This window comes from Tachyglossus aculeatus, chromosome 10 (assembly GCF_015852505.1).
Source record: "Tachyglossus aculeatus isolate mTacAcu1 chromosome 10, mTacAcu1.pri, whole genome shotgun sequence".
Taxonomy (NCBI): domain Eukaryota; kingdom Metazoa; phylum Chordata; class Mammalia; order Monotremata; family Tachyglossidae; genus Tachyglossus; species Tachyglossus aculeatus.
In genome coordinates this window covers 8,120,009-8,145,326 of record NC_052075.1, presented here as the reverse complement: position 1 = coordinate 8,145,326, position 25,318 = coordinate 8,120,009, and the positions used below count along the sequence as shown (strand labels likewise).

Genomic DNA, 25,318 nt, shown 5'->3' with positions numbered 1-25,318 from the left:
TTGACTGTAAGGCAGAAGGTACCCCATCCCTCGGTTAGGTTCGACACAGCGTGACATCCTCTTGTCTTATGAAAACTACCTTGAAAATACAAATCCTGGAAAAATACCGACAAACCGGGAAAGCTGCTCACTAAACCAGGTCATTACCTTGGGGTATGTACAGTTCAAGGTAATAATCAGACTGCATAACGAAGCCTGTTTCATAGCGGCAAAGTCACCTTTTAAAAGAAAACGGCTGATCCAACCAGCTAATCAGCTCAGATCTCTCTTGGGGCATTGAACTGTTTTAAAGAAAAAAAAACAAACCCACCTGAAACAAGTTCTGTTTCAAGCTGGACATTTCAACAAGCAGATACATACACCAACTACTAATTGTTGATTCAATCAATCGTTCACTGGTATTTACTCAGAGCTTACTGTATGCAGAGCACTGTACTAAGGGCTTGTGAGAGTATAATACAAAATTTGGTAGACATGTTCCCTGCCCACAATTAGCCAATTTGATTTTTAAAAAAATGAATATCACACTAATTCATAATGTAAAAATTATGCTATGCTAGCAGATTATTTGATCAGGAGAGGATGCTGTGACGAAGAAAAAAACCTTAGTCTGAATTTCCCCCCTCCCCAGATATCTCAAATAAGAAGTAATGGATATTGTGAAAGGTTGTTTAGAAGTCCATTGGTCTAAAATGAAGGGAAATTACTTGTGACTCCTGAATCCAGATTATCCATATCTGACAGATAACCTATCTTCAAAATCCTTCCTTCTCCAAGAAGCCTCTAAGCTCTGATTTCCCCATCCCATAGCATTTATATACATAGCCTTATAATCTACTGCTTCCCCATTTCTAAAATTTATTTCAACGTCTGTCTCCCGTAATAGGTTGTAAACTAACTGGAGGGCAGGGGTTGTCTACCAGCGCTATTGCATTGTACTCTCCCCAAGTGCTTTGGTATGGTGCTCCGCACACAGTAAATGTTCAATAGGATTGATTGACCTTGTTCTACTTTTCTTTCAGATTCCACAACTTATGCACATTTCCTGTTTAATGCCTTCGATACAGATCACAATGGGTCTGTGAGTTTTGAGGTAAGAATGGAATTAACGAGTTTTTATGGACCATAGCTACTGTCACTTGACCCCAATTTACCTTTTTCGGGCCTAGGAAACTCACCCTTAAGTAGGTCCCAGTTGACACTGAACTTGAAGGCCGGGACAATACAAGAAACACGGAGGAAGTTGGGATAATTTCATTATTTGGATATTTTAACAACAACAACAAAAATCTCCTTAGAGTTTTGCTTCAAACATCCAAATATTTGGGGCCAAGTTGCATTTTGGGCTTATGTTCTTTGGATAATTGTCTCAGGTCTCCACTTCCCTTTGCGAGTGCAGACTGGTATAAGTGCTATCCACACCTTGAAGTTAATAATTTAGAATTCCATTCAAGCGCTTTGTAATTGACGAACTAAGCTTTCTTAAAGGCAACCTTCTTAAATCAAAATTATGCACAAATTCTATTTAGCGCTACAAAAAAAGGTACGCGCAAGCAGTTATTAATACCGCGGAAAGCTGCCACAAACAGATGAGGAACAGTTATCATTAACTGCCCTTAGGCTACAGCAGAAGCTCCTTAGTCTGGCAATATTTCAGTGAACGGCAGGAGTAATCCTAGCAGCAAAGCTGGTCTTCCAAACCATTGTGACTCTACAGACCAGGGCTGGGACAAAGGGAGGGGAAGCAAGCATTCAGCCTGGCTAATTTTATTTGGCCTATAATCCTGTCAGGCACCAGTATATGAGCACTATTAGATAGGGATCGAAGCTCTCACAGACAGCCCATAGTGACCTTTATCCCATGAAGCCTAATGGCTCTCAACATTAAATTGTTAATAACCTTCTCCCAGAGGAAAATGTATGTTTCCCTTGTGAAACTAAACCAAACATGCTTGGTTCTTGAGTAACAACAACAGTGGAATGACAGTTCACCCCTACGATCTATTAGGAGAGCCCCACACCTCCCTTACAAATCTAGTAACCCTTAAAACAGAGAACCAGAAGCCATAACTCTTAAAAGGATTCATTTATTTACCATTTTAATTAGGAATACAGTCTAATTTTTGATCGAAATACATTGTTAGTGAAGTAATTGTAACATTGACCGGTAATAATTACAGTGAATTAATAACTGCAAGAAATAACCTGTGCCTATCACATTTTCAATGACACACAATTTCAAACTTGAAAAGCAATTTGGTGCAGGCAGTAGTGGAAGCTTTCAACTCCTTCCGCTAAGACCACACAATCGACTGGAAATAACGCTTAAATGCCCCCATAAGACTGAAATTTTCCAAAGGCATTTCAAACTGAGTTACTGAGACTGTATCTCAAGGACCTCGGCATCTGCGGTGTAAGGGGCCATCTGGCTGAGCGACTGAATACATGAAGAGCAGGCGCATTATCCAACCCGAACTTCTTTTGCCAGGGAAACGAAGCAGCAGCCGAGGTCGGATGGCACTTTTCTTCCTCACTCCTGACACCCATGGAGCTGGGGAAGGTAGGGAATATCTTGGGATTCCTGAGGTGCTGCCAACCTGGAAATAAACCAGAGGTCCTTGCGGTCAATTAGCTTCACCTCCCTCTGGACTCTGTTTCCCCATGCCACTAGTGGATTTGATGGTACCACATGGAACCTCAAAGAGCTGTGGCTACCGAGCCAGCTCCTTACCATCACAGTTCATTAAACTCTAAACCCAGCTGACACTGCAAATTATCCCAGCAATTCAAGGCAAAAAAAGGATTATTTTGGCCTCAAATCCCTGAGTAATACGTAAGTGCCTGATTCAAGTGAATAAATGTGAAAATAATTATGGCCTTAATTTCCCTAAATTTATTTCTTCTTTGCTATGACTTGCACAAGACCACAATATGTATATTGGGCAAATACCACTTCCTGATTTTTCCTTCCTGTATTAACTTCTATTTGGGGTTGGATATTTGCATTGCCCCCTCTCAAACACAGGAGAGAAAATGTGTAGGCACTAGCATCGGAGAGCTTAAAAATGGAAGTAGAAAATGAGTATGCTTTCTGCCGTTTTTTGAGACTTTCCTCTTAGAACTATTATCTTTATAATATGGTGATGATAGGAGACCAATGTTAGCTTATTTTAAAATGGTAGAAGTTGGGTTCATGTAGGAGAGCCAGAGTTTGATAATACAGCAGGCACTGGAAATTTCAGCAGTTCTAAGTTAGGTAACAGAAGTATAAACATCCTGACTCTACTTCTGCTGGGACTTTGAGCACTTAAAACTTCTAGTGAACTCATTGCTGCCTGATTTACTGCACATTATATGGCTGCTTGGAAGGGAACCAGGTATTTCCAACCCAACTCTGTGAACTCTTTGTTTCTACTCAGCAATATGTGCTGAGAATAATAGAATTGAACTACAAGGCTGTGAAGTTGATGCAAATTCCTTTCTAGCACTTTCATGCACTGAGCAGCAGATGGACTTCTCTCCCTTTAGGGACAAGACTAAAGTGTGGATCCAAGTACTCTTAAAAGCAAACTGTCACCTTTGTTTTCTGCGAGTACTTTCAGCTTTCCTGCTAGACAGATTTCAATTACAAAACTGATAATGCAGGCTATAATTCAACCTAAAGTAAGTCAGAAATGTATTTTTCGGTTACTGCATCTTTCAGGAGCCACTGAGAAATATCAGTGCTCATTCACCGGCTAAGAGGTAAATCTGGGAGATTTTTTGTCCTCCCCATTTGACTGTAAGCTTCTAAAAGCCTACACTAGGAAAATGAGTGTGGATCACACAAATGCCATCACTAGGTTATGTTGTTTCTCTCATTTTGCTTCTTTTCCAGTGCTTTGCAGCTCATTAATCCCCAGCTCCCCTGAAGCAGGTTAAATAGAGGGTCACATATACCCAGGAAAGAATCTCTTAACGAAATGCAAGTTATCTGCTAGGAAATCCAACCACTGACTAGCTGAGCATTTATTATAGTTTGTGAAATACTTTCTTTAGAACATGACTCATCATTAGAGTGCTTTTTCAATTCCCTTTAGGATTTTGTTATGGGGCTCTCCATTTTGCTTCGGGGGACTGTCCAGGAAAAACTCAACTGGGCCTTTAATTTGTATGACATAAATAAAGATGGCTATATAACTAAAGAGGTAAGGCACTTTTAAACTAAAAATGAAAACTGTGCAGCTTTAAAATCCTTATCTAATTCTTAGGCTGTACAAGGATAAATTCAATGTAACGCTTTTCTTTTCTGAATATTAATAGCACCAAGACCTAACTCCTTGCACATCCACATCCTTTTTGACCTGATGTCAAGTGAAAACAACAAAAAAAGAAAAAGATAACCCCTGACTGACTAGGAATGTGTCAAGTTCAGTCAAGACGTTGATATAGGCAGATCATTTTGAGTTTCTTGGAGGAAAATGTACCCGGTCATTCCGAAGCCTAAAAGCAGTGAATTTATGTAGTACTTGACCAGTTCCAAAATTATCAACTGCCTCACCTGAGCTCCTTTTTAATTTTCAGGAGATGCTTGACATTATGAAAGCTATATATGATATGATGGGAAAATGTACTTACCCTGTTCTCAAAGAGGACGCACCCCGACAACACGTGGAAACATTTTTCCAGGTAAATGTTCAGGTCGCCTACCCAGAAGAGGAAGACAGATATAAAAATATTTGCAGTTAGAGTAACTTAATAAGCATAGATCTAACCAAGTGCTAAAGATGAGTACTGGGAATTAGGCATGTTAGTGAGGAGTCCTGAAGCTGAGTGACTCTTCAAAAGTATCAGTTAGAAAAAAGAACATCAGAGAGCCACAAAGAGGGGTACGATAATCCAGAATGACATCCTGAGACAACAGGAAAAAAGTAGTGGAACCTCTGGGGATTAAAGCAGAGGAATGTCTTGGGTAAGGGGAGTGCTGCTTATAATAATAATAATAATAATGGCATTTATTAAGCGCTTACTATGTGCAAAGCACTGTTCTAAGCGCTAGGGAGGTTATCAGTGCAAAGGTGGGGAGGAACTTACACAGAACTTTTTGATCCCTTTTTTCTAAACAGAAAATGGACAAAAATAAGGATGGAGTAGTCACCATAGATGAATTCATTGAAAGCTGCCAGAAAGTAAGTACAGTGAGTGAAATCAAATATTTCCCCTTTGCTAGCTATTATGTTGTGCTGCCAACAAAGCCAGCCCACATGCAGGCTTTAAAATATAGAGAATAGCAAAAGGTGGATTTTTTTTAACTGTCTGTCAATGACTCATAGACATTCAGCTTCAATAGACTTGACCAAAGGGATGCTATCAATCAATAATAATACTGTATAAAATCCCAGCCCTTAGGATTTTAAGTATAAGGGAGTGAGTCTATTATTACACTCTATTATTACAGAAGAAGCTTGGCTTAGTGGAAAGAGCACGGGCTTTGGAGTCAGAGCCATGGGTTCAAATCCTGGCTCCGCCAATTGTCAGCTGTGTGACTTTGGGCAAGTTACTTAACTTCTCCGTGCCTCAGTTCCCTCATCTGTAAAATGGGGATTGAGACTGTGAGCCCCACGTGGGACAACCTGATCACCTTCTATCCCCCCAGCGCTTAGAACAGTGCTTTGCATATAGTAAGCACATAACAAATACTTCTAGACTGTGAGCCCGTTGTTGAGTAGGGACCGTCTCTATATGTTGCCAACTTGTACTTCCCAAGAGCTTAGTACAGTGCTCTGCAAACAGTAAGCACTCAATAAATACGACTGAACGAATGAATTACTATGGTGTTTGTTAAGCACCAGGATGCATACACGTTAATCAGGTCAAACACAGGCCAAGAGGGAGAACAAGCTAACTGAATCCCCACTTTACAGATGAAGAAACTGACACACAAAGAAGTTCAGCGACTTGCCCAAGGTTACACAGCAGGCAACTGACAGAGTGGGATTAGAACCCAGGTCTGTGTTCTTTCCCCTGGGTCATGCTCCTCCTCCACACAGAAAAATTTACCAACAAGAGAAAAAGGAGGCATTTCAGAACAGAACACGGTGAAAAGTTCAGTTTGAAGATGACGTTGATAGCCTCTTAGAGGTGGTAGCAAGACAGTGGGAGAAGAGGACTCAACACCTTAGATTTGGTGACCTTGGAGAGTCTTCTGTATATTCCTCTTTTTAGTTTGTGAACAATCGCCACTGTTGTCACGTAAACTTTGTAGATTCTTTATGCCCTCTCCCGTTTACAAGAAAAGCACGAATGCTTTGTCATTTAGAGTGTTAAGATCCGTGGATCTAATTCATCCCCTGCTTTTTTCCCCCCCTTACAGGATGAAAACATAATGCGCTCCATGCAGCTCTTTGAAAATGTGATTTAACATGTTTGCCCAATGGACACCCTGCGGTTTGCAAGATGGAGTTACCCCTTTTAGCATAGACAGACTGCTCAGCTTTATACTGAGGCACAATATGCAATATAAGCTGTTAATTATAAAGCAGTCCCCAAAAAGATTTACATTTTCAGCTTAAGGTAAAAATCTGCATCTGTTTCGTAATGCCACTCAGTTAGTGGGATGTCCTAAAAGTTGTTTCATATGTGTGAATATTCAGAGAAATAGTACTAACATCCAGCTTAACTGATACTCCAACCTTAGACCAGTGAGGAATTTTTTTTAAATGGCTATGTTTTTGCTACTCATTTGTACTGGACTCAGCCCAGAATTTGTTTTTCTAAATAAGCATCTATGTTTAATTTACAAAAGGCAGAATTCATTCCTATATGTTACAATCCAATTTATATACTTCAAGTAAACAAATATTTGCTACTCCATCCTAGTTTTTGTGAATTTTCCTCCTTACACTGAGGTCCATTTAATTTATATGACTTTTACTCTAACTGTAATCATTTGCTTTGTAGTCAAAAGTCCAAATAGGTTTCAGGCTGCTGTTCTCTATAGGAGGAGGAAGAAAATCATACTGGAGCCAAACATTCTGTGGATATTCAATTAATGAGAAAGTAGGTTTGAAGCATTTTTAATTTGATTGTACTAATGCTAGTCATCCTATGGCTTTTTTTTCGGATTGTATATTTTGACAAGTTGTAAAAAAAAAAAAAAAAACCAACAACCTTAGCTATACAATACTGAAGCATAATTTCATTTTGAAGGGGAGCTTACCGTAGAAAGAAAACAATATTTACCATTCCCAAGATTCTCGGTTGTCACAATGATCCCAACTTAGTTTCGTCTCTGTTCTGCAGAAATGTCACCATGGCTATTGGAGAAGGAATTTTGCAGCTTTGCAAAAACAAATCAGGTATCTATTCTGGTGTAGAGATTTGGTGTTGAAGAGTGCTCTGCTATCACCAGTGTAGGAATAAGAGTAGTACAATACATGTACACCTGAAATTTGCCGTAGCGTGTCTGTGAAAACTCAATGTGTACATTTTGTATTTTAAAAAAAAGAGGAAGAAATAAAAGTAAGTAGAATGTTTATAACCCTACTGGTCTATGCTTTAGGTCTTTCTTTCTAAAACATTCCAACAGCCGCAGTGTCTTCCCCATGCTTTGGATTTTCGTAGCACTGAGGCTCAACCTTTCAATATCTAAAACTACATGAGAGCATTTCTGTTGACGGTAACTGTAAATATGACCCCACTACCCCATAAAGTGCAACATATTTTGCCAGTAGTTTCATCAATTCAATAGTTTAATTTCCTAAAATTATGTCTAGACTTGAAATATAAAAATAATAACTATGCCAACAACACAAATGAACTCCCTGCTGGGAGGGGGGAAAAAGACGTTCTCAACCTTTCATTATTATAAAAATGCATAATAATTTAGTAGTTGAAATAACATATACTTTAAACAACTATTATATTTGATTTGTAAACCTGATAGGCAAAAATCCAGTGTCAATTATGACAAAGATGCTCATGTTGGCTATCGCTTTTAAATCTGCTCCATTCGAAACAGATGCAACTCACAGAATTGCACGCTTGTTTAGAAGGTTTTTCCTATAAGCATTTACTCCATTGGCTTAATTTTGTAAATTAAAACACTCCCTAAGTGTCAGCATCTGACATTTTCTCCCAACTCAGTTAAAAGGATGGTTTCTCTATTCAGAAACAGATGGAACAATAGGTTGGAATTTTAGATTTGATGACCACCAGGCTCCCCTGTGGAGAGAAAAGATTGAACACTGTCACAGTATGGTTGGACACCAGGAGTCAGGCAAGTCTTTTACAAATGAATGAACAAAAAATGGATAATGCAAAGAGGGATTCATTTCTCCAAATATCTGTAAATTAATACCAAGGGCTAAGTCCTCTCTGGTGCTAACAGAACACCAGAGAAAAAAATATAGACATAAAGGTCACAATTGGGCTAACTGGATAATAGAGAAGCAGTGTGGCTCAGTGGAAAGAGCACAGGCTTGGGAGTCAGAGGTCATGGGTTCTAATCCCAGCTCCGCAACACATCTGCTGTGTGACCTTGGGCGAGTCACTTAACTTCTCTCAGCCTCAGTTACCTCATCGGTAAAATGGGGATTAAGACTGAGCACCCCACGTGGGGCAACCTGATCACCTTGTCCCCCCCAGTGCTTAAAACAGTACTTCGCACATAGCGCTTAACAAATGCCATCATTTTTATAATGGGAGAATTCATCCAACGTGTGACCCAAAAAAAAAAAAAAAAATCACTCTCCAGCTCAGTGTCTGCTCCCAACACGGTCAATGGATTCTATGGTAGCTGCCTTCTTTTTTATTGATCTTTGGTAATGTGATACTAACCTATAAGGAATACAAGCTACTAAATTTTCCTAGGGCAGCAAGGATTGAATTCAGGAAAATTAACACAAGAGGATGTGTGTTAAATCTTACTGTGACTTGCATCAGATGCTAGTCAAGATTTTATAAAACACTCTAACATGTCCCATCTTGAAAGACAAATATCAAAAATCTCAATCTCAGTTAACTGACGGCATTTACTATGTACAGAGCACTGTACTATGCACTTGGGGGAGTACAACGCAACAGAATCAGCAGACATGTTCTGCCCAAAGTAAGCTTAGTCTAGAGGGGGAGACAGACATTAATATGAATAAATAAGTACTCTCCCACGAAAGATCTATTGATGACAGAATCCCTTGTCCCAAACAGGTCCCACCAAAGCTACAGCCACAACAGCTGGCTAGGAAAGGAGGGGCCAGAAACCTAGCAGGTAGAAAATGCTTGGAAAACTATCCAAGCATAATGCTTCGAGACTATTTATCTTGGAGAAGACCGGGGATGATTTCATAACGATCTTCTGATAGATGAGAGATTGTGACTAACTACTCTTGATTTTCCCTTTGCAGAGAAAAAGAGGAAATGTCCAACTTCTATTTTGGAAGTTGTGGAATGGCCTTCTTGGGCGATCTGTGTGCCCCGGTACAGCCAGCCAGCCAACCATCTGCCTGGGATTTGGGGAAACATCGTTATTCCTAGATATAAAGTCCCAGATTGGGGCTTCCCCAGCTGTGGTGTTTATGGCCACAGAGTATGAGGGGCTAATAGAGCTTGACTTAGTTCTGCTGCTTATTTATCGGGACAACATTAAATCACTTTCTAACAACATCTGCTAATGCTTACACCCCCTCCCTAGAGTGCAAAGGGTGATCTACATTGGTGCTGTTTTATATCTGGGGATTAAAACTCCTAATTTCTTTAACCCAAAGCTATGTTGGAAAACAATCACTTAAATACTTCTAAATGATCATGAGGCAGGGATGTGTTTAGGTGAGAAAGAGGAAGAAGGTTGGCTACATTAATACCTGTGATGTCTCAAGCTCCCTGGGGCAGAGTGTTTAACATTCAAATGCAGAACAGGCCCCAAACCCATTACCTGTATGTCCATTCCCCACACAAAGGGAATTTTCTAGCTACAACTGAACTTGGTGCACGGGAGCGTGCCCACACTGAAGTCCAACTAAACTGGCAAGAGGGAATGGTGGAAAAGCACATTAGAGATCAGAAATGAAAGTGATAGTTTCATGCTGCATTAAAACGCATAGCCCAGTAAGTAATGCGGCATAATCCTCTAACTTTCAAAAACCTTTACCAGGTTTATGGTCTTCTGGTCTGTTTCCCCTTCCTGAGACCACGCCTCTCTTCAATGTCATTGTTAATTTATTTGTTTGAGACAAATCTGAATTCTAGCTAATCTTCTTCCTTCTGTCTCTACGGCTTTCTGCCTTTTTGATAAATTTTGCAGTTCCATAGCACCAAACAAAGAATTCCAGCTATTGCATTCTGTGGAATCACTGGTGGTGGGAAGGGGGAAGAATAAATATTTCAGAAATGCATCTGTCAAAGTGAGGCTAAGCTTTCAAGAAGGGAAAATCAGAAAAACTGTTATTGTGATCATACCACTCACGGTTACAAATGGGTTCTACTCACCCTTCCCCCATATTGCTCTAACTTTTGTAAAGCACTGGTGATTGGTTCTTTGAACTTCTTCTCCATTAGTCGTTTGGAAAGCTACAAAATTAAAAGTGAACAAGCAGTCAAATGATTTGGGGAGACAAAACAGATCTGTGAAAAGCTTTCCCATATTTTAGGAGTGTTTTTTTTTTTTTTAGGGTTACCATCAATTCAAAGCCCAGAAAGTTATGACTAAGATTGCACTGTGGTTTGGGACTTTTTTTAAATTTATTTTAAGATGCATTTATAAGCAGTGTGGCCTAAACGGAAGGAGCACGGGCCTAGGAAACCAGGATTCCAGTCCCAGTTCCCCTTTGTGCCTCTTGTGTGACCTCGGACAAGTCATTTACTTCTCTGAGTCTGCTTCTTCATGGGTAAAGTGGGGATAAAATTACCCATTCTCCCACCCGAGAGCCCCATGTGGGACAGGAACTGTGCCCAATCTGGTTATCTGGTACCCTTGTGGGCACATAGTAAGTGCTTAATAAATATTATTATGGCTTGTCTGCCTCAGGAAGCTACTTCTAGGGCGAGGAGGGGTGCCTGGGAGTGACAATCACCTACCAACATTTGCTGCCGCCACACAGGAATGAGGCCCTTTTGGCAATGGCAACGTCCTCCAGACCCCAGCAGTAAAGGCCAAGTTTATACCTATTAAATCAGCATCAATCTGTGTCTGCTTGTCTCCCCTATTTACCCTGAAAGCTCTCTGAAAGCAGATAATGCACCTCCTTATTCCCTAACCAACCGTTACAGATCCACAGAGGTGCTCAATGAATACTTCTGCTGATGATGACAGAATCAGGGAAATGACAAATCATTTCCAAGCAGGAAGGAGGAGACTTTAAAATGCACATTTCATTACTTAGGGGAGAAATGTACACCAGTCTAGCTCTTTTGTATTCTTTGGGAATCTCATAATTGCTAGTTCCCATTTGTCCTCAATACTTACACTTGTAAGTAGATGTTTCAGATGATCATTTAGCGAGGGACCCACAACACTACTCAACTGCACCAAAGCATTCAACCCTCTTTCAAACACCTCACCATTTGAATGGACCTAGGAAGAGAGTGTAGAGTGGGAGACCATTTATCATTCTATGGTAATCACTAAGTACTCAAGCCTTATAAATCAGGATTCATATCAAACACACAAAAATTTACGGCAGACTTTCAGTGAAAATACAGAATGAAGCAGGCAGGTTGCATGCTATGCTCAATTCTACCATACCACATGTTTCTCAAAAATGCAACCCCCATGAAATAAGAGTACTGGGTACATATGCATTAATTTATTTGTAACAGCAGATCCCAAATACCCGTCAATGTATTCCCTACATTATATTAGAATGTTCTCCATCAGGTGCTTCATCTATTCCTGAAACCCAGCCCCAAGTTCCATAGGCGACCGGGCAGGATGCCCTGCAGTGGCTCACTAAACACGGTGTCATTTGGAGAAAGCGAATGGTGCGAAAATATTCTTAAAATATTCTAGTTATGTGCCTCCCAGGGTTTCCCTTCTGTAATTTGCCTTTGATAAGCATACGTAAAAGATCCAAAGACTTACCAGAGCTGCCTTCAGCACAGGAATCAGCTTGGGTAGCAAGGGCAGAGTCTTTTCAGTAGCACCTTCGACCAAGAGCAATTCTTTAAAAGCCTCCTTTGACACAAATGTATATGGATGTTTGGTTTCCCTCAGACCCTGTCGAGTAAAAACGTGGTTAGATTATGAAAACACATCACAATGCATCTTTCATAGTAGATATTCATGAGAAGCAGCATGGCCTAGTGGAAAGAGCTCGGGCCTGAGAGTCAGTGGATCTGGGTTCTAGGTCTACCATTTTTCTGCTGTGTGACCTTGGGTGACTTCTCTGTACCTCGATTTCCTCAGCTGTAAAATGCAGATTAAGACAGGGGACATGGCCTGCGCCCAACCTGATTAGCTTGAATCCACCCAAGGGGTTAGAACAGTGCCTGGCACACAGTTAAGTGCTGAACAAAAACCATTTAAAAAAAGAAACAAACAAAAGAAATCTATCAAACAAAAGAAATCTATCCCAGGCCATGCCTTTCCAGCATGGTTTGACGGTTCATCCCAGGCCAGAGAAGTACAGCTACCCTCATCTTGCATGTGTATGGGGAACCACCCCCAGCCACTACTGCCACTCTACCACCTTGGTCCTGGGCACAACGGGCTCGTCCCCTCTCCATTTCGATCCACAATACTCTGGACTGGTCAAAAATACGATGGTGGGTGTATAGGGAAAAATTCTCAAAAGCTTAGGAATCAGAATATACATCCAACTTGACCAAATGGATCAAGAATACTGTGAGCTTTCTAGAAAAAAGGGAGCTTTAAGAAACCAAGTATAGGTTAAGGTGGCAACCTTTCCCCTTCCACGCTGTGGCACTTCTGAAAGGCTTAAATGCACATCCCATCACAATAGCTCTAAATCTGTCCGATAACTGCATGGTAGGCACTTTGTAATTGTCCTCATACTCTCCTTCCACCCTTTAAGACATGGTCAGGGGAGTTTAAGCACCTCTCTCAAGGCCCCGCCAATCAAGAAATCTTATTTAAGCTTAACCTTTTTTAAAAAAATTACAGATTTTTCTGTCCGTGCAAAATTAACTTATGATTTCTTGGGGAAAATAATTAGCAGCTGGTCCCAGAGAAGAAAGACAAATCAACAGTCTGGCATTGGGTCAGCTCTGGGCGTTTTCCAAGCCGCTTTGATTTTGCTCTTCAGGGGCCCAATAAAGGAATCATTACATTGTATTAGGCTACATTTAACAACGGTCTAAGATGCTGTCACAACAATTATGAAAAGTGTTTACCTCAGCTAAAGTAATAAGAAGAGGATCAAATGGAAGTGTTTCAGGAAGACAATCCCACTGTAATTTGTGATTTATCGAACCATGAACCAACCTAATACATAAAAGCCAGTGAATATTAAGAAAAGTACAGTTTACAATTTAAAGCAGCACTTCTTATAAAGACATTTATAAGTTTCTTTATAAAGTAACCCCAAAAGCAAGCCTTTAAAAAATACGTTTTTCGATGTTTTCTCCAGCCTCTGGGTTGCCAAGCCGAGTACATTTTAGGGGAAAAAACTCTCAAATAAATATCCTGAAGCATCAAAAAATATTAATCTCACCACTTGTCGGTTTAGATGCATGTTGTGTAGTAGGCTAATCAGCTGGCCCTTTTCTCATAAATACTATGACCACAATGTAATAATAAACTCTGAAATTAAAGAGCCAAAATTCTCACTACAGGCAGGGAATGTGTCGGCTAATTCTGTTACACTGTATCTTCCAAGCCTTTAATAGAGTGTTCCGCACATAGCAAGAGCACAATAAATATGACTGATTGATCATTCCTCTACCATAATTTTATAATAGGATATTATAATAGCATATATTATAATATAATAGCACATATTATAATATATTGCATATTAATTATAATATAATATAACAGCACCCAACAAGGCCTTGGTTATATCCCCCAATACTGAGAAGCAGCATGGCTCAGTGGAAAGGGCCCGGGCTTGCGAGTCAGAGGTTCTAATGGGTCATGGGTCATGGGTTCTAATCCTGGCTCCGCCACTTTTCAGCTGGGTGACTTTGGGCAAGTCACTTCACTTCTCTGTGCCTGTTACCAGAGAGAGGTACCTGTTACCTTGTATCCCCTCAGTGCTTAGAACAGTGCTTGGCACATAGCAAGCGCTTAACAAATGCCATCACTACTACGCTAAAAGATCTGTTCATTTCTAATTGCTTTGGAAACACATTTAGTCTTTTGGGGCAAGGGTTCTGTGGAGCAGGGCAACGATACGGGTGGAAGGCAACAAGGTAGGTAGGTAGACCAACATGATGCCAATTCTGGCATCAATATGATGATGCAGTTATTATATTTGCCGTCACTTAGGTAACTAGGTGCATCTCCTCGAAGATTGGGGGGGAAGGGAGGTCCCTGGGACACCAGAAAATCCACTCTGCCTCCCCATGACACCTTATGAGTGTCTGTGGGTAAATCCCAGTGGTCCCATGACTCCAGGACAAACTATGGGTTGGATGTTGCCAACTTGTACTTCCCAAGCGCTTAGTACAGAGCTCTGCACACAGTAAGTGCTCAATAAATACGACAATGAATGAATGTGGCGATTCCAAAGGATTTCAAAAAGTGTCTACTTGGAGTTACATCCATGAATAAAATGAGAAACTCAAACGGTCTAGAGGGCAGTCAATTTGTCCGCAAGAACACGGCTTACCCTCTACTCATCTCTCTCGTTCAACCCAAACGTTGAGTGTCATGAAATCCTGTTGTTTCTACCTTTACAACATATCTGGCATCCAGTTTTTCCTCTGTATCCAAACTGCTACCACGCTGACCCAAGCACTTTATGACAACTACATCAGTCTCCTCACTGGCATCCCGTCTCTCCCAACTCTAGTACATACTTCACATTGCTGTCCGGATCATTTTTCTGAACATCTCTTTGGTCTGTATCTCCCCACTCTTCAAAAATCTTCAGTGGTGGTCCACCCACCTCAAACTAAAACCTCTTACCATCGTCTTCAAGGTGTTTAATGAGCTCTCTCCCTCCTATCTTACCTCACTGAACTACTTACTATCTTACCTCACGGAATTAGCTCCGCACACTCCTTTAACATCAATCTGTACTATGCAATTGGGAGATTTAGTTTCAGTTATGATTGCCTCTTACCTGCAAGGAACCCCTCCTCTAGAGTACACAGCAGCAAAAGCAGAAGGAACTCGTGATTGTACTCCAAACTGAAGCAAACATAAAACCGTGCAACATTACCAGGGAAAGGAAAAAAAAACAAGAAAAAGCAATTTTAGCATCATTAATTATAATCTGTAGATTAAAGACAGATGTATCAAGAACAACAGCATAGCTTAATCATCTAAATGTGCTAGGCTCAATGATGATGCCAATCCTGAAAGTAAGCAGCAAAGCGAGGGGGAAAGGGAAAAAGCAGTCCATTTGCATAATACATTCATAACTTTGTGCTTTCCCGGTGCATTTGCTCTAGAAGAACTCATTTTGTATTTTTAGCCTTCTCTCCTACTCTCACATGCTGATGCTATTAAGACTAGGTGGAATTCCTGTGTAGAAGACTGGGGCTGAGATGAGGCAGGCAAGCATGAACATAGCTGTCACAAAAAATAAAGGAAACCTGAGAGCTTGTAATCATCAAACTGTGGCACCATACACTGTTTTGGGAATATGCTTCTTTAACTTTATAATTACAAACTACACCTTTAATAAAATATATAGACTAGTAAGTGCCCTACCTTAAAAATAAGACACATTATAATTGAATGTGCAATTGCAGTGGACATGCTAGAGTTAAAGGGTGCCCTGAGGTTGATAAGGGACACATTTTCTTTCTGAACATGCAAACCCAAAATGCATAACAGCTCTCTAATGCTGAATAATGCTATGCTGATCACAGCTTTTCCATAAAAGTCATGCTTTCCCTAACATAACTGTATTTATTTTAGGTACTAAGAGACACTATGCCATGACAGGTATGACAGAATGAAATTCAAAACCCTATTAGAAAGCACAGCAAATGATGGCAACAAGATACACTGAAGTGGCAAAATTAGATATGAGTTATGAGTCTGTAAAGAAATGAACAAATTCTAATGCCCTCTGAAATAAGCATAAAAACTTGTGTGATAGCAAAAAAAGCCATTCAGGCATTTATGCCAAAATCCCCCAAGGAGCTTCATTATTGTACCAAGTTAACCCTGAAGATTCCAACATCATTATCGGGTAAAGTTTACAGAGCACATGGATGCCTATTAAGTTATAAAGATATATTACATATATAATATAATACAATTAAGATATACCCCAATACTCTAAAGGAGGAAAATTTCAGAGTTGAAGGCACCCCTATGAGAATTTCATTCTCTATATTAATGGAATTGTGCTGAGAGACCCAAGCCAGCAGTGGAGAAGGGAAACAGAGCTTCAGGCCTTGTCCATGCTCTGTTACCTCCTCCCTTCTTCCCCCGGGGCCCAGGAGGCCCTCTGCTGCTCCTAATAATAATGATTCTGGCATTTGTTAAGCGCTTACTATGTATCAGGCACTGTACTAAGCGCTGGGGTTGATACAAGCAAAACCCATTGGACACAGTCCCTGTCATTTTACACATGAGGGAACTGAGGCCCAGAGAAGTAAAGTAACTTCCCCAAGGTCTCACAGCAGACAAGTGGTGGAGCCAGGAGTAGAACCCCTAAACTGACTCCCAAGCCCTGGCTCTACCCACTATGCCATGCTGCTTCTCTTAAAGTGCCACCTGGTAAATGCTTAGTACAGTGCTCTGCACACAGTATGCGCTCAATAAATACAATTTAATGAATGAATAAATCAGAATTTCCAGGGCAGGTAGGGGTAGAGGCAAGGGCAGGGTCTCAAAATGGCTCATGGTTCCAAAACCATTACCCAACGATCTCTACTGGGCAGGCCAACTTGGTAAAACAGGTTTGTCCCACGAAAATGCCATTTAAAAGAGTTATTTACCACTTGAATACTCTCCCAAGCGCTTAGTACAGTGCCTTGAACACAGCAAGCGCTGAATAAACGATTGACGGACTCAAAACACTCCTTTGCCTTGTTGCAGACTTGCCCATTTCCACGTAACATTAATCCCCAGCGGCATTTGGAACAGAAAATATGTCCGCTAGACAGTAAGATCAGTCCTGAGCAGCCTGTTTCGTAGACAAGGTGATGCGTATTAGTTCTCTTTCAACCTACTGGATTGATGGTTTTGGGGTTGAGTTTATCACTTGGCCGCGATTTCTTTCCAGGGCCTGAAGAGCTGGTTGCGGGTGATGACTTGCTTTGAAGCGGCACGGTTTTGTGTCTTACCAGCCGGTTGGACGATGCCCTTTGATCACAATTTCCTAGAACAAGAAACAAAGATGGGAAAGATGGCAGTGTTGACCTTAAGTACAGAAGCCTCCTCAAACCAGGTAAGAGATCAATAAATAATAGGTAACAGAGGTAATAGTGATGGTATTTGTTAAGCACTTACTACGTGCCAGGTACTGTACTACGTACTGGGGAAGATATAAGCAAATCGAGTTGGACACAGTCCCAGTCCCACGTGGGGCTAGCAGTTTTAATCCCCGTTTCACGGATAACAGGCACAGAGAAGTGAAGTGATTTGCCCAAGGTCACACAGCAGACAAGTGGCGGAGCTGGGATTAGAACCCATGACCTTCTGACTCCCAGGGCCACGCTCTACTCACTAGAGCACAGGCTTGGGAGTCAGAAGTCGTGGGTTCGAATTCTCACTCTGCCACTTGTCAGCTGTGTGACCTTGGGCAAGTCACTTCACTTCTCTGTGCCTCAGTTCCCTCATCTGTAAAATGGGGATTAAGACTGTGAGTCCCACGTGGGACAACCTGATCACCTCGTATCGCCCCCGGGGCTTAGAACAGTGCTTCGCACATAGTAAGTGCTTAACAAATACCATCATTATTATTACGCCATACTGCTTCTCTACCAAAATTAGCACTGAGCAACAATGCACTGGGTTGTTCTCCAAATCCTACTGTCCAGTTACCAGCTACACTTTCTAGCATTCCTAACATTTTCCTCTAATAATCCATTCTGCACCTTTCATGCCTAATTTTATCCAAACCTTAAACCTGTGTATATTCTCTGCCCGCACAATAAATTTCCTGGGAGAAATTCCCAAGCCTCTCGCTACCCCTGTCGTGAATTCATTACTTTCAAACATCAACGTCGGCGTTCCCTAGTCCTGTTATTGTGGGATTTGGTCTCAAACAACTTTGGGAAGTTCTAGCCACACCTTTCCCCGGTTTGGGACTCGAGTCGTGGCCCCTCCTGGCCACCTACACTGATCTATTTTTCCTTTCCTTTCCTCTGTCAATTATTTTGGGTCTGTCTTCCTCACTAAACTCTAAGCTCCTTAAGGGCAAGGGTCAGGCCTTCAAACTCTACTGGACTCTCCCAAGTATTTAGTACACCACCGGTGCTCAATTAACACTACTGATCATCTTCCCAGCCTGAAAAGCCCTAATCTTTCTTGTTTATCTTCATAAGCCAGCTGCTTTCTCATCTCATCTCCTTCTTAAGATGCACTACGTGGAACGCCAAGGCAATTGCACTTTCCGCTGCATGAAGCACACATTAATCAATCAATCAATCAATCAATCGTATTTATTGAGCGCTTACTATGTGCAGAGCACTGTACTAAGCGCTTGGGAAGTACAAATTGGCAACACATAGAGACAGTCCCTACCCAACAGTGGGCTCACAGTCTAAAAGGGGGAGACAGAGAACAGAACCAAACATACCAACAAAATAAAATAAACAGGATAGAAATGTACAAGTAAAATAAATAGAGTAATAAATATGTACAATTAATAAAACAAATAAAATAACAATTAAACAATCTTCATACATTAATTCCCCCAGTAAAGCAAAGCGCTCATACCTGCCACTCTGTTCCTCGGTAGTGTACTTCCATGGCTCTCTGACTCCTGCATTGCTCCCGTCCGGGTACACCTGTAACCAAATGAAACTGTTTGTGGGGTGCTTTTTCTGAACTAATGCACAAAACAAGCAGGCCAAGAAAGCAAACAAGAAGAGGTTTAGTGGGCAAAAGGACAGATCAGCACGGTTATGATGGGAGGAACTAGTGAGCCACCATATGGAGAATGAAACTGATACCACAAAAATACAAAAGCAACATAAAAAAAGAGCTGAAAAATTAAACAGCAAGCATAAGCGCTACAAAAACACGCTCCTAAAAGAAATCAGTGTTATTTACTGAGTGTTCAGCGTTTGCAAGGCACTGTATTAAGTGTTTGGGAGAACGAAACATAAATGGTAGACGCATTCCCTGCCCATAAGGAGCTTCAAACTATTCAGGCCTAACCTGAAAATTCACATTTTTACTCAAAGCGCTGCTTCGAAATCACATTCTGCAATTCTGCTGCTTTCCACGGGCCAAGGAATGCCTTCCACTCACATTCAATAGACAGTCTTTAAGACTGTGAGCCCACTGTTAGGTAGGGACTGTCTGTATATGTTGCCAATTTGTACTTCCCAAGCGCTTAGTACAGTGCTCTGCACAGAGTAAGTGCTCAATAAATACGATTGATGATGATGATTCAATACCAGGGGCCCTCCATACACCGCCCTCCTCAACACTCTGAAAATAGCTCTAACTACCCATTATTATAAAATCCACAGTGGTGTATTAACAAGAGAAGCCATGAGTTTCAGCAGTAACCACCAGAAGGGACATATTCAAGGGAGGAAGCAGCCTTAACAAACATCCACCCCGCTGCCACATCAGTTGCTTGCTTGCTAGATCTGGGAATCATTTCTGAAGATGATCTTAGGTGGAACAGATCCATAAGTGTGACTGATGCCACTCAAAACAAATAGGCTTGTTTACCACAAAGGTTTCTGAAAAATTAGCTGCACACGTCAGAGACCCCCTTACTGACACAATTTAGCACCTGGTAAGGTTGAAAGGCAAGTGTAAGACAACTCCTTGGAATTTACAGTGCAAGCAAATCAAGGACTTGGGTGGGGCTGAAAAGGAAAGCAACAGCTTCCTAGTAACAGTCCTGAGGTGGGGGCAGAAAAATGAATAATCATTTACCTTTAAAGTGGAAGAAACGAATAAAGTTTCTAATTCAGGACTATACATGCCCAAATAAAAATCCACACCTAGAAAGTTGCGAACAGGTATTTACCGAGTGCTCCCAGGGGCCGTTGCACGGGTGCCAACTGCTCATTTTGAGGGTGGGGAAAAAACGGGTCTGGGATTTTGACAGGGATGGAGATTCCCAAATTTAAAGTCTAAGCCACAATTTGAGGTCTTTTCATCTGAGACTGAAGATACTCGGGCCTTGTCAGAGACCGGAGATGACTAAAATAGTCTAGTTCAAAAAGCTGTGGGGGCCACTTCTCCCATGGAGTTCAACCTGATGGTTTACAGTTCAGAAATCAATTATTAAAAGTCATTCGAGCTCATCTTCACACTTCTAGGAAGATTGTCCCTAGACCGATATGCAAAGTTACGTCCTATTCCTAAAAATCACCTGCCTCACCTGGTATTTACTGCATACATAGCTTGGGAGAGTTCAATCATCAATCAATCAATCAATCGTATTTATTGAGCGCTTACTGTGTGCAGAGCACTGTACTAGGCGCTTGGGAAGTACAAGTTAGCAACATCTAGAGACAGTCCCTACCCAACAGTGGGCTCACAGTCTAAAAAGGGGAGGCAGAGAACAAAACCAAACATACTAACAAAATAAAATAAATAGAATAGATATGTACAAGTAAAATAGAGTAATAAATATGTACAACACTGTTGGTAAATCTGCTCCCTGCAACAAGAGCCACGAAATTATTTATGTTTTTTCCAAGTCTAACTCAAACCCCTCCTTCTTCAGTTTCCACCTGTTCTTCTGTACCACAGACTGATGGTTGGCAGAGCTGGGATTTGAACCCAGGACCCCTGACTCCAAAGCCTGGGCTCTTTCCACTGAGCCACGCTGCTTCTCTGAAGAAGGGAGGAGGTACCAGCGTGTGAGCCCGTTGTTGAGAAGCAGCGTGGCTCGGTGGAAAGAGCCCGGGCTTTGGAGTCAGGGGTCATGGGTTCGAATCCCGGCTCCGCCAATTGTCAGCTGTGTGACTCTGGGCAAGTCACTTCACTTCTCTGGGCCTCAGTTACCTCAACTGTAAAATGGGGATTAATACTGTGAGCCCCCTGTGGGGCAACCAGATCACCTTGTAACCTCCGCAGCGCTTAGAACAGTGCCTTGCACATAGTAAGCGCTTAATAAATGCCATCATTATTATTATTGTCTCTGTTGCCGAATTGTACTTTCCAAGCACTTAGTACAGTGCTCTGCACACAATAAGCGCTCAATAAATACGACTGAGTGAACATAGTGTGGACGGGGCCTCACCTTGTAACCTCCGCAGCGCTTAGAACAGTGCCTTGCACATAGTAAGCACTTAATAAATGCCATCATCATTATTATTATCATTGTCTCTACCTGCTGCCGAATTGTACTTTCCGAGCGCTTAGTACAGTGCTCTGCACACAAGCACTCAATAAATACAACTGAGTGAACATAGTGTGGACGGGGCCTCACCTTGTAACCCCCGCGGCGCTCAGCACAGTGCTTTGCGCATAGTAAGCGCTTAATAAATGCCATCTTCATTATTATTATTGTCTCTGTTGCCGAATTGCGCTTAGCACAGTGCTCTGCACGCAATAAGCGCTCAATAAATACGACTGAGTGAACATAGTGTGGACGGGGCCTCACCTTATAACCTCACCAGCGCTTAGAACAGTGCCTTGCACATAGTAAGCGCTTAACAAATGCCATTATTATTATTATGGTCTCTGTTGCCGAATTGCGCTTAGTACAGTGCTCTGCACACAATAAGCGCTCAATAAATACGACTGAGTGAACACAGTGTGGACGGGGCCTCACCTTGTAACCTCCACAGCGCTTAGAACAGTGCCTTGCACATAGTAACCGCTTAATAAATGCCATTATTATTATTATTATTGTCTCTGTTGCCGAATTGCACTTTCCAAGCGCTTAGTACAGTGCTCTGCACACAATAAGCGCTCAATAAATACGACTGAGTGAACATAGTGTGGACGGGGCCTCACCCTGTAACCTCCGCAGCGCTTAGAACAGTGCTTTACACAAAGTGCTTAATAAACGTCATCATCATTATTATTGTCTCTGCTGCCGAATTGCACTTTCCGAGCGCTTAGTACAGTGCTCTGCACGCAATAAGCGCTCAATAAATACGACTGAGTGAACATAGTGTGGACGGGGCCTCACCTTGTAACCTCCGCAGCGCTCAGCACAGTGCTTTGCGCATAGTAAGCGATTACTAAATGCCATCATTATTATTATTGTCTCTGTTGCCGAATTGCACTTACCAAGCGCTTAGTACAGAGCTCTGCACACAAAAAGCGCTCAACAAATACGACTGAGTGAACATAGTGAGGACGGGGCCTCACCTTGTAACCTCCGCAGCGCTTAGAACAGTGCCTTGCACATAGTAAGCGCTTAACAAATGCCATCATTATTATTGTCTCTGCTGCCGAATTGTACTTTCCGAGCGCTTGGTACAGTGCTCTGCACACAATAAGCGCTCAATAAATACGACTGAGTGAGTGAACATAGGGCGGACGGGGCCTCACCTTGTAACCTCCGCAGCGCTTAGAACAGTGCCTTGCACATAGTAAGCGCTTAATAAATGCCATCATTATCATTATTATTATCGTCTCTACCTGCTGCCGAACTGTACTTTCCAAGCGCTTAGTACAGTGCTCTGCACGCAATAAGCGCTCAATAAATACGACTGAGTGATCATAGTGTGGACGGGGCCTCACCTTATAACCTCACCAGCGCTTAGAACAGTGCCTTGCACATAGTAAGCGCTTAACAAATGCCATTATTATTATTATGGTCTCTGTTGCCGAATTGCGCTTAGTACAGTGCTCTGCACACAATAAGCGCTCAATAAATACGACTGAGTGAACATAGTGTGGACGGGGCCTCACCTTGTAACCTCCACAGCGCTTAGAACAGTGCTTTGCACATAGTAAGCGCTTACTAAATGCCATCATTATTATTATTATTATTGTCTGTTGCCGAATTGTACTTTCCAGGCGCTTAGTACAGTGCTCTGCACGCAATAAGCGCTCAATAAATACGACTGAGTAAACATAGTGTGGACGGGGCCTCACCTTGTAACCTCCGCAGCGCTCAGCACAGTGCTTTGCGCATAGTAAGCGTTTACTAAATGCCATCATTATTATTATTGTCTCTGTTGCCGAATTGCACTTACCAAGCGCTTAGTACAGAGCTCTGCACACAAAAAGCGCTCAACAAATACGACTGAGTGAACATAGTGTGGACGGGGCCTCACCTTGTAACTTCCGCAGCGCTTAGAACAGTGCTTTGCACATAGTAAGCGCTTAATAAATGCCATCATTATTATTATTGTCTCTGTTGCCGAATTGTACTTTCCAAGCACTTAGTACAGTGCTCTGCACACAATAAGCGCTCAATAAATATGACTGAGTGAACATAGTGAGGACGGGGCCTCACCTTGTAACCTCCGCAGTGCTTAGAACAGTGCCTTGCACATAGTAAGCGCTTAACAAATGCCATCATTATTGTCTCTGCTGCCGAATTGTACTTTCCGAGCGCTTGGTACAGTGCTCTGCACACAATAAGCGCTCAATAAATACGACTGAGTGAACATAGTGTGGACGGGGCCTCACCTTGTAACCTCCGCAGCGCTCAGCACAGTGCTTTGCGCATAGTAAGCGATTACTAAATGCCATCATTATTATTATTGTCTCTGTTGCCGAATTGCACTTACCAAGCGCTTAGTACAGAGCTCTGCACACAAAAAGCGCTCAACAAATACGACTGAGTGAACATAGTGAGGACGGGGCCTCACCTTGTAACCTCCGCAGTGCTTAGAACAGTGCCTTGCACATAGTAAGCGCTTAACAAATGCCATCATTATTATTGTCTCTGCTGCCGAATTGTACTTTCCGAGCGCTTGGTACAGTGCTCTGCACACAATAAGCGCTCAATAAATACGACTGAGTGAGTGAACATAGTGCGGACGGGGCCTCACCTTGTAACCTCCGCAGCGCTTAGAACAGTGCCTTGCACATAGTAAGCGCTTAATAAATGCCATCATTATCATTATTATTATCGTCTCTACCTGCTGCCGAACTGTACTTTCCAAGCGCTTAGTACAGTGCTCTGCACGCAATAAGCGCTCAATAAATACGACTGAGTGATCATAGTGTGGACGGGGCCTCACCTTATAACCTCACCAGGGCTTAGAACAGTGCCTTGCACATAGTAAGCGCTTAACAAATGCCATTATTATTATTATGGTCTCTGTTGCCGAATTGCGCTTAGTACAGTGCTCTGCATGCAATAAGCGCTCAATAAATACGACTGAGTGAACATAGTGTGGACGGGGCCTCACCTTGTAACCTCCGCAGCGCTCAGCACAGTGCTTTGCGCATAGTAAGCGTTTACTAAATGCCATCATTATTATTATTGTCTCTGTAGCCGAATTGCACTTACCAAGCGCTTAGTACAGAGCTCTGCACACAAAAAGCGCTCAACAAATACGACTGAGTGAACATAGTGTGGACGGGGCCTCACCTTATAACCTCCGCAGCGCTTAGAACAGTGCCTTGCACATAGTAAGCGCTTAATGAATGCCATTATTATTGCCTCTGTTGCCGAATTGTACTCTCCAAGCGCTTAGTACACTGCTCTGCACGCAATAAGCGCTCAACAAATACGACTGAGTGAACATAGTGTGGACGGGGCCTCACCTTGTAACCTCCGCAGCGCTTAGAACAGTGCTTTGCACATAGTAAGCGCTTAATAAATGCCATTATTATTATTATTATTGTCTCTGCTGCCGAATTGCACTTACCGAGCGCTTAGTACAGTGCTCTGCACGCAATAGGCGCTCAATAAATACGACTGAGTGAACATAGTGTGGACGGGGCCTCACCTTGTAACCTCCGCAGCGCTTAGAACAGTGCTTTGCACATAGTAGAAGTTTGACAAATGCCATTATCATTATTAATATTATTATTATCAATATTATTATTATTATTTCCTCCCTCCCGAGGTGGGGGGGTGGGGACGGACGGAGGGCCCGGCCGCTCTCCTCACCTCGACGTCCAACGACGAGCGCCCAAGATGGCGCC

At 42.0% G+C, this 25,318-nt stretch overlaps 2 protein-coding genes across 10 annotated transcripts in view; one reads left to right on the top strand and one right to left on the bottom strand.

The window, feature by feature from the left end:
- The window catches only part of KCNIP4 (potassium voltage-gated channel interacting protein 4), a 696,461-nt gene extending 688,937 nt beyond the window's left edge, over positions 1-7,524 (top strand). For 7 of the 8 annotated variants that reach the window (XM_038752174.1, XM_038752171.1, XM_038752179.1 and 4 more), the window contains 5 exons: positions 1,023-1,093; positions 4,080-4,187; positions 4,564-4,668; positions 5,106-5,168; positions 6,353-7,524. In XM_038752174.1, coding sequence (XP_038608102.1) covers positions 1,023-1,093; positions 4,080-4,187; positions 4,564-4,668; positions 5,106-5,168; positions 6,353-6,400 — 395 coding nt within the window. In that variant the 3' untranslated portion in view covers positions 6,401-7,524. The remainder of the gene's footprint in view (positions 1-1,022; positions 1,094-4,079; positions 4,188-4,563; positions 4,669-5,105; positions 5,169-6,352) is intronic. The other variant, XM_038752175.1, reaches the window with a different exon arrangement.
- On the bottom strand, positions 2,071-25,318 carry PACRGL (parkin coregulated like). 2 transcript variants are annotated; one of them, XM_038752180.1, is made up of 11 exons: positions 25,284-25,318; positions 19,001-19,071; positions 17,290-17,438; positions 15,222-15,289; positions 13,327-13,417; positions 12,056-12,190; positions 11,441-11,548; positions 10,465-10,545; positions 7,222-8,202; positions 4,618-4,685; positions 2,071-2,597 (listed from the first exon to the last, which is right to left on the bottom strand). In XM_038752180.1, exons 2-9 carry the CDS (start codon positions 19,050-19,052, stop codon positions 8,146-8,148), a joined length of 741 nt encoding a protein of 246 aa, XP_038608108.1. In that variant the 5' UTR covers positions 19,053-19,071; positions 25,284-25,318; the 3' UTR covers positions 2,071-2,597; positions 4,618-4,685; positions 7,222-8,145. The 2 variants fall into 2 exon arrangements, with proteins under 2 accessions (XP_038608108.1, XP_038608109.1); XM_038752181.1 differs by lacking the exon at positions 7,222-8,202.